Here is an 18,656-nt window from a genome sequence, read left to right on the forward strand (position 1 = left end):
CACCCTTAAAGTTTGGTGCTATTTTAAAAAAAATAAATTTTTAACTTTTTTTAACTTAAAGAAAATCTCAGCCGCAGCTGGGACTCAGAGGGCTCTGGGCTGTCTACCGCGGCGGGGAGCCCAGAGCCCTTTAAATCCCAGCCGCGGCTGGGACTCAGAGGGCTCTGGGCTGTCTGCCGCGGTGGGGAGCCCAGAGCCCTTTAAATCTCAGCCGCGGCCGGGAATCAGAGCGCTCTGGGCTGTCTGCCGCGGCGGGGAGCCCAGAGCCCTTTAAATCTCAGCCGCGGCCGGGAATCAGAGCGCTCTGGGCTGCCCGCCGCGGCGGGAAGCCCGGAGCGCTTTCAATCCCCGCCGCGGCGGGGAATCCGCGGGCTCTGGGCCGCCCGCCGCGGCGGGGAGCCCAGAGCCCTTGAAACCCCAGCCGCGGCCGGGACTCAGAGGGCTCTGGGCTGACCGCCGCGGCGGGGAGCCCAGAGCCCTTTCAATCCCAGCCGCGGCGGGAAATCAGAGCGCTCTGGGCTGCCCGCCGCGGCGGGGAGCCCAGAGCCCTTTAAATCCCAGCCGCGGCGGGGAATCAGAGCGCTCCGGGCTGCCCGTCGCGGCGGGGAGCCCAGAGCCCTTTAAATCCCAGCCGCGGCGGGGAATCAGAGCGCTCTGGGCTGCCCGCCGCGGCGGGAAGCCCGGAGCGCTTTCAATCCCAGCCGCGGCGGGGAATCAGAGGGCTCTGGGCTGCCCGCCGCGGCGGGGAGCCCAGAGCCCTTTAAATCCCAGCCACGGCCGGGACTCAGAGGGCTCTAGGCTGCCCGCTGCGGCGGGGAGCCCAGAGCTCTTTAAATCCCCGCTGCGGCTGGGATTGAAAGTATTTTTATTGTTTTTTTTTTTGCAAGATCCCGCTTATAGGCCGCACCCCTAGTTTAAATACTTAAATTAGGGGAAAAAAGTGCGGCCTATACTCGGGACAATACGGTACAGGTGCAGATGCCCTGAGCTTGTGTGTGACTGTGAAGAACTGGGTGCATGCATGGTAGGTGGCTGTATGTTGGAATAGACAGGGAGTCTGTTGTGGAATGGAAGAGTCTGTGAGTGTGTCTGGCTATTAGGACATTTGGATGTTGAGGCCCTGATTCAGCACTATATTGTTATGCTAGATGTTGGGAGGATCCCAGCAAACATGTCTGATCAATCAGAAACTACAGTGAAGCTGATGGTCATGCTAGTCACCTTCCATTCAGGTGAATGAGGGATCGATTAAATGCCCCTTCATTTAGTGATAGCTAAAACAATGAACGCCATTGCCCAAGGACTAAAGTGAATGCAAACTCAGGGGCCAGGGATTGATATGGTTGCTGCTGTCCATCAGGGCATGTGTAAACAGTGAACCACAGAGCAGACACAAAGCAAAGAAAAAGCAGGAGAAATTCTGGTGGTGTGGCTTTTCGGGCAGAGTGGAAGCTGGAAAGGCAGGCTTGGAGTTCTCCAAATGGAAAAGAGCTGCCATGGGTAGCGTGTGAATCGCCAGGTAGGGGAGGCTAGGCCTCAGCCACACCCCTTCCACCTGAGACCCCGCCCTTCCACGTCTCCCCCCCACACCGGAGCCCAGAGCCCCTCCACCGGAGCTGCCAGCCCCCACCCCAGCCTAGCTCCCCCGCAGCCCCGGAGCTCCAGGAGGCTGGCAGTGCGGCCGCAGCTCCCCCTGCCCCGGAGCACTGGGAGGGCAGGCAGCGTGGCTGCAGCCCCCCAGCCCTGCAGCGAAAGGAGAGCAGGTGGCATGTCCACAACCCCGACCCAGCCCCAGAGCATCAGGAGAACGGGCAGCATGGCCGCAACACCCCCCACCCCAGCCCTGGAGCACTAGGAGGGCGGGTGGCACAGCCCAAGCCAAGGCCACCCCAGAGGGAAACTGGACTCCAGCCACAAGCGGGAAGCAGGCAGAAAGAAGCCTGGGGGCAGAGCATTGGTGGGGCCACGCCTCAATATTTGGGGAGGCAGAGCTTCCCCCAGCCTATGATACCCGCCACCCATGCAAGCTGCAATGTCCAGAATATCTGTTAACTGCTCAGACCAAAGGAGCAACAGTAATAAGGTCACAGTCCTGCAAAGTGCTCAGAACTCTAGCCCTGATCCAGCAAAACACTCCAGAATGTGCTTACCTTTAAGTGTATGAGGGATCTCAAAGAAGACAATGGATTTACTCAGATGCTTAAAGCTAAGCACATGCGTACGTGCATTGCTGGATCAGGGCTGATTACCTCTGAGTTCAGGACAGGTTGTTATATGTATCAATGATAGTTTGTTGACTTCCTTTGTGGACTATGGACTAAACTCTCCCAGGCAAGGGAGGTTGAGACTGAAATGTTCTGACTCTGCTTCCAAACTGTGGAGGAACATTAGGAAAACTGCACCCCAGCTGAAATGCCTGGGGAGAAAAGGACTATTTTGGTGTGAAGGTTTTTGTTTCAAATTTTATTTGAGAGGCTTCACAGCCAGTCAGGGCAGAGCAAGATGGAAATAATTAAAAAGGGCTACGCTTCCATAGCAGTATTAATAATATCCATTAAAGAACCAAAAAATACCTCCTAAATACAATTTTAAAATTAAGCTGGAAAACTGTTAGACCCTGGAATTTCACCACTTTTCATACTTGCTATTGCCTCTAAAACTTCTCTGTTATTTCTTCATCTAAATTTTCATAATCAATCTCACATATTTTTGGCAAGCCTCCTACTTCCAGTTAGGTTTTAATAACTTCAGCATATGGAATAACTGGAATATGAAAGTTACTATGATTACAATGGAAAACACACATTTCACTAGGATGTGTAACTTCCTCTTGCTGATCACATTTTAACTGGTGAGATTACTTTTGAACCGCTTCAAGTTCATGAACCCACAACTTGTCACATCTATTTTCTTTCTCATAGAAATTCTGTTATGTATACCTGAGAGGTTTTCAGTAATGTTTATCACCAGCATATTCAATTTCCCCATAGTATTAGTTATCTGTCAACATTTTTTTCTAATCCGTAGTTCTATGAATCTGTTGCTACCTATTTTTGTTGAGCTCTTTCCTCTTTTGCTCTAGTTATAACTCCAAAATATTGCTTTTCCTGTCTCCTAAAGAAGCCCTCGCCTTATTGTCTGTATCATTTAATTGAAAGTACCGAACAATGTTGTCACAGGATTGGTGCTATGGCCCCAGCTTTGGAACAGTCTCTGAGAGGACCCCTTCAGGGTGCCAGACTCCCTAGGGGTCTCACTCTTTCTCCGGGATAAGCCACGCAACGTCACTGCCTCGTTAGGCTGGACCGCTGGGCCTTCAGCACCCCGTGAGGTTTGTGATTCTGAGCCTTTGTTAATCTAGGCTCTACCTTCCCTACAGGTGCAGGGGCCTGTTTTAAAGTGAAAAATTCTACTGAATAGTGAGTTTATTTTTATGTTCCTAGAAAACCATTTCCCAGATAGTGTCAATATAAAGCGTTTCCCATTATTTCTTCCCCTACCTTTGTTGATAGTGATGAGAGGCGGACTGAGCTCAGCATCAGGCTTGGAGACAGCTAAGGCCTCTCTTGGCTCTTGGTCTGCTTCTTGCTGTGCAGGTTCAGGAGTAGCAAGGCTGAGCTCCCCTCCGCCCCCTGATTCAGCCACACATCCCCCTGCCGCCTCCATCTGCAGCAGCACACAAAGTAACCTAAGACAATGAGATAGAAGATGACTGACAGCTGGACAGTGACGTTCACAAACTGTCCTGGTAACATTAAAAGAAAGGTGCACATTTATTACACCTTCAAGGTTTTTTTTCCATTTATAGCATCCACCACTACAGAACAGGGGACTTTTGACTAGCAGTACACAAAACCACTGATCCAATTGCTTCCCATCTCAGGATTTAGCAAATTCAGTTAAAATGGGACTTAGCTCCAAACTACCCACAGCTTTAGTTTTGCAAAACTACCCCAGCTGGTGGTTTGCAAAACAATAAAAGCCCCTCTCTATTTGTCCTTGATGCAACTATCCTGAGAGTTTTTATGATTGTCTCTGTCATTATCCCTTGCTCAGATTTGCAATTATTGGAGTTAGAAACTCACCCTTCTGGGGAGAGCGTAAGCTCCTACTGTAAGCTCTGTTGCAGGTCCTGCAGAGAAGCCTGGGGCACAAGGAGCTGGGAGACTTGCTTACTCTCTCAGCAGGTTTTTGAGTTTGCTGTCTTCCTGGGCACTCTGAATTCCTCAGCAGCTACAGCAATTCTTGCAAACCCAGCAAAAGACTCCAGAGCCCTAGAGACACCTCATCTCTCCCTATTCCCCACTTTGCCTGCTGAGGGTTTCATTTCATTATTGCCCATCAGTCTTTTTCATGTAATTTAATTTTCACCCTAAGAGAAGGGAAATCTCCAAACAAACAGCTCCCTTGAGCCTCCCCACTTGCTAATGTGCTGTTGCTATGGAGCATACGTACACACAGTGGAATTGTACACTGACTCATGGGAGGGCATAGTTAGCTGTATCCCAGCAATGAAGTGTTTCTTCTTAAAAACAACCTCCCAGGGAGCTGGAAATTCTTTGTATTCTCTTCAGGTTACATTATGCAATTGCCTGTGCTCTGTACTATGTGAAAGTTACTACACCCATTTCAGAAAAAAGATTTAGCAATTACTTTCAGTTGGCATTTCTTCATCTCTCTCTGCTGGGGCAAGGCTGTTTAGAGATGAATATGAAATACATTCTATTGCTTGCTATTTGTGTTGCTGCTGTATTGACAATATCTGACAATATCTGACATTTCCCTAATTTGTTTTAAATGTATTACCTGTAACCCCTCTGCGAGGTGGTGTTCGCAGGACAAGGGCTGGGTTCAATATTTTCTAGGGGCTCTCTAAACATAGCAAAACAGAAATGGCTCAAGCCTTCACCCAGTAATGTGGGAAAACTAAATACCACCTCTAGGTGCCTCTAAGAGGCAACACTTTCCCACTCGCAAGCACTGAGTCTGCATATCACAAAAGAAAACTTTTATTAAAAGGGAAAGGGAAACCAGCATTCATTTGGGAAAACACCGCAACAACAATTCAAAAGCATGTAAACCATAAGTAAACACCTGCCCCACAGCACATTGGGCAACTTTGCCTCAGTTACCCACCTCTGGTGTGAAAGTCCAATGGACAGATGTCCCTTTAACATGCCACTCCCCTTCCCTCTGCTGCACTCCTCTCACAGTTGGTTGTCTGTGTCACGCTGTCCATAATGGCTTACAAGCAAGAATACCAACCTCAGGGCAGACTGTTAAGAAGCAGGGTAGACACCCCAAACCGATGATGTGTTCTAAAATTAGATTCACCAAGGCAGTAATAAAAGTGAACTCCTAGATCACTATAACAAGCTTACCATGGAGTTTCACAGACAGTCCCCTTAGACCAGTGATTTTCAAACCCTTTTTCTGGTGACCCAGTTGAAGAAAACTGTTGATGCCCATGACCCAACGGAGCTGGGGATGAGGGGCTTCGGCTGTGGGAGGGGCTCAGGGCTGGGGCAGAGGGTTGGGGTGCAGGAGTGAGGGCTGCGGGGTGGGGGCTCTGGGGCTGGGATGAGGGGCTTGGGGTGCAGGAAGGGGTTCCAGGTTTGGGGAGGGCTCAGGGATGGGGCGGGGAATTGGGGCACAGGGTTGGGGTGCAGACTTACCTCTGGCAGCTACCGGTCAGCGGCACAGCTGGGGTGCAGAGGCAGGCTTTCTGCCTGTCCTGACACCGTGGAGCACACTGCGCCCCGGAAGTGACCAGCAGCAGGTCTGGCTCCTAGGTGGAGGCACACAAGCAGCTTTGCGCGACTCTCGCCCACAGGCACCGTTCCCCCTCCCAAGTTCCGGCCAATGGGAGTGCGGAGCCAGTGCTCGGGGCAGGCACAGTGCATGGAGCCTCATGGCCCCACTGCTGGCCGCTTCCAGAGCACAGCGCGGTGTCAAAACAGGTAGGCACTAGCCTGCCTTAGCTGGGCAGCACCGCCGATGGGACTTTTAATGTCTCGGTTGCTGGTGCTGACCAGAGCGACCCAGTGCCTGACATGCTGCAACCCAGTACTGGGTCATAACCCGAAGTTTGAAAAACGCTGCCTTAGACTGTCCAGTATATCTTGCGACCCAGACAAACCGGACTTAGTGATAAATGGTCACTCCCACCAAAATTCATACAATATTCAGGTTGCTTCCAGTCCCAAGAGACCAGTCACTTACGCAAAGATCAATTAGTACCCTAGATCTTACACCAAAGACAATGCCCATAGCCAAACCTGTAATAAACTACATAAAGGTTTATTAACTACAGAAAAGAAATGAGAGTTATTTACAGGTTAAAGCAAGCAGACATATATGCACAAATGAGATATCTAAATCGTAAGAGTGACACAGTTGTCATGATCTGTCAATTCAAAGCGGACTCAGGGGTAACCCCTGGGGATCTCTGCTTCAGTTTAGAGTCTCTGGCCCTGTCAGAATTTAAACAACGAAGAGAGATGGAAAATTTTCCTGTCATTTTGTTTTATTTCCTTCATTCAGCTTCCAAATCCACAGGGCATGCTTCCTTTCACATAGCATTTCCAGGGTGTGATATGGCCATTAACCAATCCTTTGTATTGCGATGTTCCTTGATGGCCAATCTGATTTTGATAGTCCTTCTGAATGGGCAGAAGAGACAATTCCCATGCCTGAGTTCACAAGTTCAGAGCAAACATTTTCAAAGTTATAAAGCAAAATTTACATATTTTCTTACAGCATGGAATACCGACATTACAAGTGAGATTAATGTATGAAGCAATTTACAAGCATTTCATTGCATCTAAACACTTCATACATTCTTATAATATATTAACCTATTTTGAACAAAACTAACCTGGTCTCCAGCTATGAGGTTGTTAGTTCTTAGCTAATGCCTGCAGCCTGGGCAAGAGCTAGCACCTGGTTTGTCAGCATCACAGTTTGAGTCACAGAAATCCCAGAATTCAGTGGTGCATTTACATGGGTTCACTTCTCACCCCTGAAAATATCGGGGAGGCACTGAGCAATGCCGCTGCCGCTGCCAGCAGCCACTGCCACTGTTGGCCACTGGCTGACGCCTCTGCCACTGCTCAGCACTGCTGCTCTCTCTGCTGCCGTTTGCCGCTATCTCTGCCACCACGTGCCACTGCTGCCACTGTTCTCTCTGCCACTGCTTACTGCCACCTCTGCAATGCCGAGTTCTGAGGTTCTGCCACTTAGCCCAGTTCTTAGTGATTTCAGCTCGATTTCACTGGGTAGTGAGGAATCTCACTGCTACTCCAGCCTCTGCATTGTCTCTCACTGCAACACTGCCCTGTGTAATTTGAGCCAGGGGTTCTGGAAGCATAAACCCTGAACATTTTTTTAAAAATTTAACACGTTTCTAGGTGGGTTGTGGTTTTTTTGCCCAGAGCTAGAATCATAAAGTCATAGAACTGGAAGGGACCTCGAGAGGTCATCTAGTCCAGTCCCCTGCACTCATATTACAAATCATATTATTGATGTGATGCAAGTGAAAATGGTCTACGTCTGTTGAGTTTTGCCCAAGGTAGTTCATGGCACACACTAAATCTTTGGGGGACCCAAATTGAGAACAGTATTTAAGAAAATGTACATTTTTACACTGCCCATGCACGAGTACAGAAAAATGGCTAGAATGTTTCCATCCCGGCCATTTTATGCACTTTAAACTCAACTCTTGTAAGTGCTCGAAAATCCAAACAGTTACTCAGATTGCTTTAAATTTGGTATCCCTCATGGAAGCATGAGGCAGTCCAAATGTGCAGTCATCTGACCAAGGAGTTCCAGGCCATCCCCAAAAAACTGTTCGCTTCTGCTTCCTTGTATTGTTAAACTGAGATAAATGACTGGATGAATCACAGACCTCTTGATGACTGTGAATCATAGAATCATAGACTTTAAGGTCAGAAGGGACCATTATGATCATCTAGTCCAGGGGTCTCAAACTCAAATGACCCCGAGGGCCGCATGAGGACTAGTGCATTGGCCGAGGGCCGCATCACTGACACGCCCCCTTGCTGCCCCTGGCCCCACCCCCAATCCACCCCTTCCATGAGGCCCCGCCCCTGCCCTGTCTCTTCTCCACCTCCTCCCCTAAGCGCGCGGCTCCCCGCTCCTCCCCCCTCCCTCCTGGAAAGTGCTAAGCGCCACCAACAGCTGTTTGGCGGCGGGAAGCGCCTGGAGGTAGGCAGAAAAAAAAATGAAGAGTAATATAGTAGTATAGTATTAAAATATAGTATGCTATTAAAAGTCAATTTATTAACTTTTTTATTAACTTCTTTAACTGTAATGTGAAACGTCAGTGCTAATTTTGACAGTCATTTCATTTTTGGCCACTTAGCTGGCAGCGTTTTGCATCAACCAGAGCATCAATATTAGGTTTGATATCCTGAGACGAAACCAATCTCAGTGTTGCTTGCAAATGTTCATCAGTGAGCCTTGACCTTAACACAGATTTGTTAATCTTCATGGAAGAGAAAAACTGTTCACATATATATGTACTTCCAAACATTGCCATTATCCTTGCAGAAGCAGAGAATAACATGGGAAATCTTTCTTGTGAAAGAAACCTGTAGAATTCTGGAATTCCAACATCTGTATACTTCTGCTTCAAAATCGTGTCACACTGAAGCTCCACTAACTCCATCTGCATTTCCTCTGCAACATTGTCAATTTCAACAGCAAATGGTGTGGAAAAAAGTTGAAAATGTGGTTCAAGTGCCTTGAAATCTTTAAACCGCACATCAAACTGTTTGTGTAAGTTAGAAATGATCTCTGCATATTCTTTCAAGGATTTGGGTTCAACTTTTCCTAAGGAATTCAGAGTTGAGAAATGGACCAAATTGCCAGCAGTCAGCTGTTTCCCCCATAAAGTAAGCTTGACTTTGAATGACTTAATACTGTCATACATCTGTGTTATCACCTGTTTTCTACCCTGAAGTTTCAAGTTCAGTGCATTCAGGTGATCAGTTACATCTGTTAGAAAAGCAAGGTTGCAGATAAAAGTGGAATCAGCAAGCTGTGGAACCTCCTTGTTTTTCATTTTCATGAAGGAATCAATCTCCTCTTTAAGTGCAAAAAATGCTTCAAAACATTTCCACGACTCAGCCATCTAACTTGAGTGTGATACAGAAGTTCCTCATATTCACTGTCCATACTTGCTAGAAAAGAAGTGAACTGTCTGTGATTCAGCCCTCGTGCACGTATAAAATTAACAGTTTTAACAACTACATCCATAACTTCTTTCATTTGTAGACTTTTACTACACAGGGCTTCTTGGTGCAAAATACAATGTATACTGGTGAAGCTAATTCCTGGTATATTGAGGCTGTTCAGTTTGGTCTTCAATAATCCAACCACACCAATGTTTTCAGAGCACATTGATGGCGCACCGTCCGTAGCCAAAGATACGAGTTTGTTCCATGGCAGCGCAGCTTTTTCAATGCACTCTTCCAATCCTTGAAATATGTCACGTCCCGTTGTGGTACCCTTCAGTGGCATTAAGTCTAGCAATTCTTCAGTTATATTCAAATTGCAGTCCACACCTCTAATGAACACTGCACACTGTGCGGTATCTGATACATCTGTACTCTCATCAAGAGCAATTGAAAATACTTCAAAGTCTTTTGCCATTTGAATCAATTGTTTTTGCACATTATCAGCTAAATCCGTTATCCTGCAGGCAACTGTATTTGCAGACAAGCTTATGCCTTCAAAAACTTTCTTCCTATCAGGACATAAAATTTCACTGGCCTTCATAAGACATTCTTTTATGAATAAGCCTTCTGTAAAAGGTCGCGATGATTTAGCTATCATTTCGCTTATCACAAAACTTGCTCTTACTGAATCTTCGCTAGACTTGTTAATCCCTGAAAATAAATTTCTTTGCTTGGCAAATGCTGCTTTAAGTTGCTGAACTTTTTCCTCTCGGATTTTTCCGGTGAATGCATCATATTTTTCACGGTGCATCGTGTCATAGTGCCGACGCACGTTATACTCCTTGGGAACAGCAATCGTTTGCTGACAAATAAGGCATTGAATTTTATCTTTTACCTCTGTGAAAAAATATAAATTCTCCCATTTGTCTTGGAAAACTCTCTTTTCTTCCATGAGTGTTCTTTTTTTTGACGAAGTCATTTCCAAGCAGTTTTAATAAATATATACACTCAGTAATGCACCTCACTCAAAGGACAAAACACGCACTTAGATTTACTGCCTAAGGCTCTGGGAGGGAGTTTGGGTGGGGGAGGGGGTCTGGAGTGCAGGCTCTGTGCTCGGTGCAGGCTCCAGGCTGCGGCAGGGGGTGGGGGTGCAGGTTTTGGGACGGAGTTTGGGGATAGGAGGGGGTGCAGGGGTGAGGGCTGTGGGGCTGAGGGTGAGGGGTTTGAGGCATTGGAGAGTCTCAGGACTAGGGCAGGGGAAGGGCAGCGTGCCCTGGCCCTAGTGCAGGGGGGCGCTAGGACCCTGCGGCAGCAGGTGATGCCGGAAGCCGGCATAGCAGAGGAGTGGAGTCAGCATGAGCTCCCGGGCAGTCTCCCCGGCGGTGAGGGGGCAGCAAGTGGGGGCCGGGAGACACTGGGGGGAGGCGCGTGGGGGCGGCAGGTGGGGCCAGGGGAGAGACCCGGCCCCAAACATTGGGGAGCAGCGCACGGGGAGCTTAGGCACAGAAAATAACTCGGGGAGGGGGGCGGGGGTGAGGGGAGTTTGGCGGCGACAGGAAGTAACTGGGGGAGCTCCGCGGGCCGCAGGGAAGAGCTCCGAGGGCCGCATGCGGCCCGCGGGCCGCATGTTTGAGACCCCTGATCTAGTCTGACCTCCTGCGCAATGCAGGCCACAGAATCTCACTCCCCGACTCCCGTATCAAACCTGTGCCTGAGCCATTGAAGTCCTCAAATCATGGTTTAAAGACTTCAAGGTGCAGAGAACCTTCCAGCAAGTGATCCATGCCCCACACTGCAGAGGAAGGCGAAAAACCCCCAGGGCTTCTGCCAATCTTCCCTGGCCAAAAATTCCTTCCCGACCTCAAATATGGCGATCAGCTAAACCCTGAGCATGTGGGCAAGACTCACCAGCCAGACATCCAGGAAAGAATTCTCTGTAATAACTCAGATACCAACCCATCTAACATCCCATCACAAGCCATTGGGCTTATTTACTGCTAGTAGTCAAAGACGAACTAACTGCCAAAATTAGGCTATCCCATTATACCATCCCCTCCATAAACTTATCAAGCTTACCCTTCAATTAACACAACTAAGGATAAGTTCATCATAAGCACCCTCCTAAGACATAAGGAATATTGAACTCAGTGACTGGAGGTTGCTGCAATTTGTGAGTCATGGGTGGCAATTTCATTTTTGGGGGAACATAATCAAAAGTATTTTCTGGGGAAAAAAATAAGATGTGAATGCTTCCCATGGGAGAAATATTGGGGATGGAGAAGTGGGGGAAAGGGAGAGAAGGGTTTGGGGCTGCAATGGGGTTTTGGGGATGGATGGTAGGCAAGTGAGAGAGATTGGGGGCTCGGGTGAAGGTGACATGGGATCCCCAAGCTCTGTCAGTGCATCCTAACCCCCTAACCCTCCCATTTCTACCAGTGGACCTCATCCTTCCTGCACCCCAACCACCTTGCAGCCCCAGCCCTGCCAGTGCACCCCAACCACCCTGCCCCCCAGCATTACAAGTGCACTCAATGCCCTGATCCCAAACTTCCTGTACCTCCCAGCTCTACCAGTGCACCCCAATGTCCTTGCACCATAATCTCCGCCAGTGCAACATATCCAATCCTGCACCCCATACTCTGCCAGCACATCTCACCCAATCCTGCATCCCATGGGTGGCGCATGAACCGCCCCCAGTTTGGGGAGGCTAGCCCCCAGCCTTACCCCTTCTGCCCAAGGCCCCTCCTCTTCCCTCTCCCATTGGAGCCCCGAGCCCGCTACCATGCCTGGAGGCACCCCACCCCAGTCACCCCAAGTCCTGGCCCGCGGGTACTCCCCAGTCCCAGCCCACCAGCTGCCCCACCTCAGTTCTAGCTCGAGAGGCCTCAGCCCCGGAGTACCGGGCAGCCCAAGCGCCAGGCGGTAGGGTTGCCAACTTTCTAACTGCACAAAACCAAACACCCTTGCCCCACCCCTGAGGTCCCACACCCACTCATTCCATCCCCCCTCCCTCCGTCGCTCACTCTCCCCCACCCTCAATCACTTTCACCAGGCTGGGGCAGGGGGTTGGTGTATGGAAGGGGGTGAGGGCTCTGGCTGGGGGTGCAAGCTCTGGGGTGTAGGTTGGGGTGAGGGCTCCAGGGTGGGGCCAGAAATGAGGGGTTCAGGGTGCAGGAAGGGGCTCCTGGCTGGGGTTTGGGGTGCAGGGGAGGTAAGGGCTCCGGCTGGGGGTGCTGGCTCTGGGGTGGGACCAAAAATGAGGGGATTGGGATGCAGGAGGGGGCTCCAGGCTGGGGCCAATGGGTTCAGAGTGCAGGAGGGGGTGCAGGCTCTGGGAAGGAGTTAGGGTGTGGGGCGGGGCTCAGGGCTGGGGCAGGGGGGTGGGGTGCAGGAGGGGGTGTGGGCTCTGGCCAGGCAGTGCTTACCTCAGGCAGCTCCCGGAAACAGCCGGCATGTCTGGCTCCTTGGCAGAGGGACCTGGGGACTCTGTGTGCTGTCTGCAGCCGCAGGCATCACCACCTCAGCTCCCACTGGCCGTGGTTCTCAGCCAATGGAAGCTGCGGAGCCGGCGCTCAGGGCAGGCACAGTGTGCAGAGTCCCCGTGGCTGCCGCTGTATCTAGGACCCGGACATGCTGGTCGCTTCCGGGAGCCATGCGGAGCCAGGGCAGGCAGGGAGCCTGCCTTAGCCCTGCTGCGCCACTGACTGAACTTTAAGCGGCCCGGAGCCACCATGGTCCCTTTTCTACTGGGTGTTCCGGTCGAAAACCAGACACCTGGCAACCCCACTGGGCAACCCCAGTCCCAGAGCACCAGGTGGCCCTAGCCCTGGCAGGCTTCAGGGAGTGACTGAGCAAGGACGGTAAGAGGAGTAGCCTGGACTGGGGCCAAGTGGAAGAGCGGGATGCATGAGGGTACCTTGGGGTGAAGTGTGGGCAAGGCCTGGCTGTTAGGGGAGGCTTAGTCTCCCCTGGCCTATGATACCCACCACCTATACTGCACCCCCAACTCTGCCAGTACACCTTATCCAATCCTGCATCCCCAGCTCTGCCAGTGCACCCTGAACCCAGGGACATCCTCACCCATATGCAAAGTACACAGCTGCATGGGCACCAGGAAACTTGGGGCACCAAATTTTCTGGTGCCCTGCGCAGCTGCATGCTGCTCCAACCCCCCACCCCGCCCATTCCCACCCCTGCTCCACTCCAGCCTTGCCCCCACTCCACCCCTTCCCAAAGCCTCCGCCCTCACCCCGCCTCTTCCCGCCCCTGAGGACTGCAGCAAGGCCGGGCCTGCACTCACCTGCAGCAGGAAGTGCAGGGACCTGGCCGCAGCCCCCAGGGCCAGCTCTAGGTTTTTTGCCACTCCAAGCCAAAAACAAAACCAAAAACCTCTGGGAGCACAACTGCCGAAGGGGGAAAAAAAAAAAAAAGGTGGCCAGAATGCCACCCCTAAAATTGTGGCACCCCAAGCACGTGCTTGGTTTGCTGGTGTCTAGAGCCAGTGCTGGCAGCCATGCCCCAAGTGAGTGCTGGGGGGTGGTTCCCCCATGCCCACAAGCCAGCCCCCCCCCATGGAGGCCTGGGCCCCCTCCCATGGGGGGGCTGCATAGAGCCCCAGAATAGTTAGGGACGGCCCTGCCTGTACTACCAGCTCTGTCAGTGCACCTCACCCAATCCTGCATCCCAAGCTCTGCCAATGCACTCTAATCCCCTCATGCCCGCCATCTCTGCCAGTGCACCCCAACCTTCCTGCATCCAACAGCTCTTCCAGTGAAGGAGACAGGTGTGCATGTGAAACTGGACTGGCACAAAGAGCCAGGGATGGGGAAGAGACAGGTAGTGACAGGGACAAGTTGGATGGGGGAAGTAAAGCTTGGTGAGAACAGGCAGAAGGCCTGTGCCCACTACAGCACACTCCCCGCCACAGCCTGGCATGGAGCCCAAGATCCCTGTGTTTCATCCCTCCTCCGCTGTCCAAAGACCAGTGAAACCCACTGGCAAATGTGTGTCTCACCCCCTCGGGCTGCCCGCACAGAGGATGACAGCCTACTGCTGCTGCAGTCAGCCTCTGGCGCGGGTAGCAGAGCTCCAGGCAGTGGGGCCAGGCTGAGGAACAGCTTCCACGCTGCTCTCCAGGAGACGCTTTCAAATCCCGCCCCACATGCACAAGGGGGAAAGGGCGCGAAGCGAGCGCGAACCCCCCTCTAGGACAGCGCGAGCCCCGCACAGACAGCAGTGAAGAGCTTTCAGCGCAGGCGCAACGGGGAATTGGGAGGGAGGGGAAGGGGAAGGGTTCCGCGCATGTGCAATAGGAGAAGCTGGGGGCAGAAGAGAATTGGTTCCGCGCTTGCGCAGTGAGTCTGAGGTGCCGGACTCTCGCTCTACGATTCCGGCGTCGGGGTCCGCGCCTGCGCCCTGGGTCCCTGTCAGTGGCTTCCTGGGAGCTCGCAGCGCAGGTACGAGGTGGCGGCCTTCGAGGCCGGTGTCGCTCCGCCTGGCCTCTGCGGGGAGCCGGCTGCGGGCGGGCCCGGTGGGCTGCGGGCGGGGCCGGGCTCTGGGGCGGGGGAGCCCCCCCTCTCCCCCCCCCCGCGGGGCCGGGCGCTGCGGGAAGCCGCCCCCGCCACAGACCGCAGCCGGCCCGGGTGGGATTGGTGCCGGCGGGGGGGGTGGGAGAGGGGCCGGGCTGGTCCGGGGGGGCCGGGGCCGGGCAGGCGCAGGTGGGGTTGGTGCCGGGGCGGGGAGGGTCAGGCTGGTCCTGTGGTGGGTTTGGGGGTTGTCGCATTGGCTCATGATGATGAGCGGTGCAGATATTGTAAGGAAGAATCGTTCTCCTTATCCGCGTGTGGTGGTGTGACCCTCACTCAGGACAGCTTGGGATCCTGTGCAGGTCACAACCACCATCAGGTCCTTTTCCTTTGTGCTGTTGGGATGCAGGTGCAGTGGGATAGATCGGATAGGCCCTCTCTTGTGTGGTATGCGTTCAAGTGTCCTTGTATTATTTCTAACCTTGGAGGGTTATGGTCTGAATTTTAGGATTTACCGTCTTTTATTTTCAGAAGCCAGTGCAGAAGAGTAGCCAGGGAATCTTTGAGCAGCCCTCTCCATTGCTCTTGGCTTATGGAGTCCAAATATCACGTGTTCAATGTGGGAAGCAGTTTTAAATGTTGCCCTGTTACTTCCCTGATGTGGTTGCTGTCCTGAAGAGCTTGTGCATTAGGGGCCTCGCCTGAAGCACAGAAGAAAGAGAGGGCAGGGTGGCCCAAATTAGTCTTTACTCTTCTTTCTCTTAATTCCTTACCACTTATGACAAAATCCCAATTCTCCCTCATATCTTGCAACGCTCTGCTCCCCAACTCCTCTTTTCTCTGTCCCTTGAAAAATGTCAGTCTCATAATTCAGTTAGTTTGTACAAACTTGTTTTAAAACAAGTATTGTAACATTAATTTAGATATTTATATTAGCTACCTTTGTGAAAGCACCTTGAGCACTTTACATCAGTAAAAATTTTAAACAGAATATCAGAAACCTACATTATTTTTCTCTCAGTGCCCAGAGCTTTGTAGCTGCAAAGAGTTCTTTCAGAATTAGTTTTTAGATTATAGTCCAATGTTTATATTCAGGGTGATTCCAGGTTAGGACTGGAGATCTCAGTCTCATTGCTTAAGCTTCCCCTGCATCAAACAGATCTGAAATGAAAAGGATAAGGACCCCAGGGTCTTTTATACAGATCCAAGCCTTCTCTTGACAGATAATAGTTCTTAGGTGAACAATAGGCAATCATGGGGACTTTGAAGTAGGTCTATTTGCTAAGCATCATTGATAATTAGCTACACAAATTAACATAAGGCAATTTATCCTTTAGGTGGTCTGTCACAAACTTTAAAGAGATATATAGACAGTGACATTATTTCAGCCAAGATTAATCTAAATGTTAATATTTCCTTTTGATCTTTGAATCAACAGCTATAGTGACAGACAGGGACTGTCTATTTACATAGCTAACATTTAACAAGATATGAGTACACACTAGGGCTCTCCAGTGATTAAAAAAATTAATCACACGATTAAACAATAATAGAATACCATTTATTTAAATATTTTGATGTTTTCTACATTTTCAAATATATTGATTTCAATTACGACACAATACAAAATGTACAGTGCTCACTTTATTTTTTATTACAAATATTTGCACTGTAAAAACAAAGAAAATAGTATATTTCAGTTCACCTAATACAAGTATACTGTAGTGCAATCTCTTTATCATGAAAGTTGAACTTACAAATGTAGAATTATGTACAAAAAATTACTGCATTCAAAAATAAAACAATGTAAAACTTTAGAATCTACAGGTCCATTCAGTCTTACTTCAGACAATCAATCAGACAAACAAGTTTGGTTACAATTTGTAGGAGATAATGTTGACCATGTCTTGTTTATAATGTCACCTGAAAGTGAGAACAGGCGTTCGCATGGCACTGTTGTAGCCGGCATTGCAAGATATTTACGTGCCAGATGTGCTAAAGATTCATATTTCCCTTCACACTTCAACCACCATTGCAGAAGACATGCATCCATGCTGATGACAGGTTCTGCTCGATAAGGATCCAAAGCAGAGCAGATCGACGCATGTTCATTTTCATCATCTGAGTCAGATGCCACCAGCAGAAAGTTGATTTTCTTTTTTGGTGGTTCGGGTTCTGTAGTTTCTGTATCAGAGTGTTCCTCTTAAGACATCTGAAAGCATTCTCCACACCTCGTCCCTCTCAGATTTTGGAAGGCACTTCAGATTCTGAAACCTTGAGTCGAGTGCTGTATCTATTCTTAGAAATTTCACATTGCGTTTTGTCAAATCTGCTGTGAAAGTGTTCTTAAAATGAACATGTGCTGGGTCATCATCCGAGCCTGCTATAACTATGGCAGAAATATATGGCAGAATGCAGGTAAAACAGAACAGGAGACATACAGTTCTCCCCCAAGGAGTTCAGTCACAAATTTAATTAACGCATTATTATTTTTAACGAGCATCATCAGCATGGAAGCATGTCCTCTGAAATGGTGGCCAAAGCATAAAGGGATATATGAATGTTTAATATACCTGGCACGTAAATACCTTGCAACACCGGCTACAAACGTGCCATGCGAACGTCTGTTCTCACTTTCAGTTGACATTGTAAATAAGAAGCAGTCAGCAGTATCTCCCATAACTGTTGTTTTGTCTTAGCAATTGGCTGAACAAGAAGTAGGACTGAGTGGACTTGTAGGCTCTAAAGTTTTACATTGTTTTGTTTTTGAGTGCAGTTATGTAATAACAAAATCTACATTTGTAAGTTACACTTTCATGATAAGGAGATTGCACTACAGTACTTGTATGAGGTGAATTGGAAAATACTATTTCTTTTGTTTATATTTTTTAAAGTGCAAATATTTGTAATAAAAATAATATAAAGTGAGCACTGTACACTTTGTACTGTGTTGTAATAGAAATCAATATATTTGAAAATGTAGAAAAACATCCAAACGTTTAAAAATTTTCAATTGGTATTCTGTTGTTTAACAGTGCGATTAATCATTAATTTTTTTGTTAATCGCGTGAGTTAACTGCAATTAATCGACAGCCTTGGTGTACACACACACAATTAGTATCACCTCTAATTTCTAACAATACAGTATAGGTTTGCATTTCAAAGTTCTAGCCTATCTACCATGGAATGGCCCTAATTACCATTTATATACTTTCTAACATGTCTCTACAGGTTGGTTCTGGTTCATTTATCCTGCAAGCTGCTTAACCCCTTCTGGCCATGCGTCACACTTTGTATAAGATTCATTGCAATTATATAACAGTGGTAGCAGCAATGATTTGCATGATCATATTTTAATTAGAGAACATCACAGGGGACTTCCCAAGATGTGTTATTTGGGGGTGGAGGAGATGTGACTGGGTGGAAGTTCCCTACTGTTGTCCGAGTCCAATCAGAGAGTAGAGTGTCTGGGTTAATTTTCATAGTCTAAGCTCTGGCCTCACTGGAGGTCAGAGGATGATAGGGTAGTTGTTCCAGTGTCTGCTGCTGAGGTTTCTCATGGTTTTCCCAAACAGCGGCTAAGTGAAATTGACATGATTTTTGTTAGCTTGCTACCTTCAATGTTGAGTAGTAGCAGTGAACTAAATAGAGTCTGCTGCTTAGGAAAACCATGAACAGCAGCAAAGGCACTGGAGCTGTTTGTCTACGCTCTGAGAGAGACAATACATCACTGGTTAATAAGTTCACATTTAGAAGATTACCTTGACAGCTGTAAATCTGAAAACCTTATTTTTAACTTAATTTTCTAAAGAACTTAAACTTTAACAGCTTGGGCCTTCTTACTTACTAGAATAATATCTCTTATGTGCTACTAATAAGTGAATTTTTCAAATGCTATTAAATGATGTAATAATTTGCTAATAAAGTC

The 18,656-nt window shown here is 49.0% G+C and overlaps 2 protein-coding genes across 2 annotated transcripts in view; one reads left to right on the forward strand and one right to left on the reverse strand.

Annotated features, from left to right (window-relative positions):
- LOC123364581 (dynein axonemal heavy chain 5-like) overlaps positions 1-18,656 on the reverse strand; it is a 317,201-nt gene that overhangs the window by 297,351 nt on the left and 1,194 nt on the right. The window contains exons 2-4 of the mRNA XM_045006814.1: positions 15,244-15,429; positions 5,137-5,276; positions 3,501-3,688 (exon numbers count right to left, since the gene is read on the reverse strand). Of these exons, the coding sequence (XP_044862749.1) occupies positions 3,501-3,688; positions 5,137-5,177 (229 nt within the window). The 5' untranslated portion in view covers positions 5,178-5,276; positions 15,244-15,429. The remainder of the gene's footprint in view (positions 1-3,500; positions 3,689-5,136; positions 5,277-15,243; positions 15,430-18,656) is intronic.
- EXOC3 (exocyst complex component 3) overlaps positions 14,522-18,656 on the forward strand; it is a 38,765-nt gene continuing 34,630 nt past the window's right edge. The window contains exon 1 of the mRNA XM_045006815.1: positions 14,522-14,659. The gene's annotated coding sequence lies outside the window, so the exon portion shown is untranslated. The remainder of the gene's footprint in view (positions 14,660-18,656) is intronic.

Source organism: Mauremys mutica, chromosome 2 (genome assembly GCF_020497125.1).
Source record: "Mauremys mutica isolate MM-2020 ecotype Southern chromosome 2, ASM2049712v1, whole genome shotgun sequence".
NCBI lineage: Eukaryota > Metazoa > Chordata > Testudines > Geoemydidae > Mauremys > Mauremys mutica.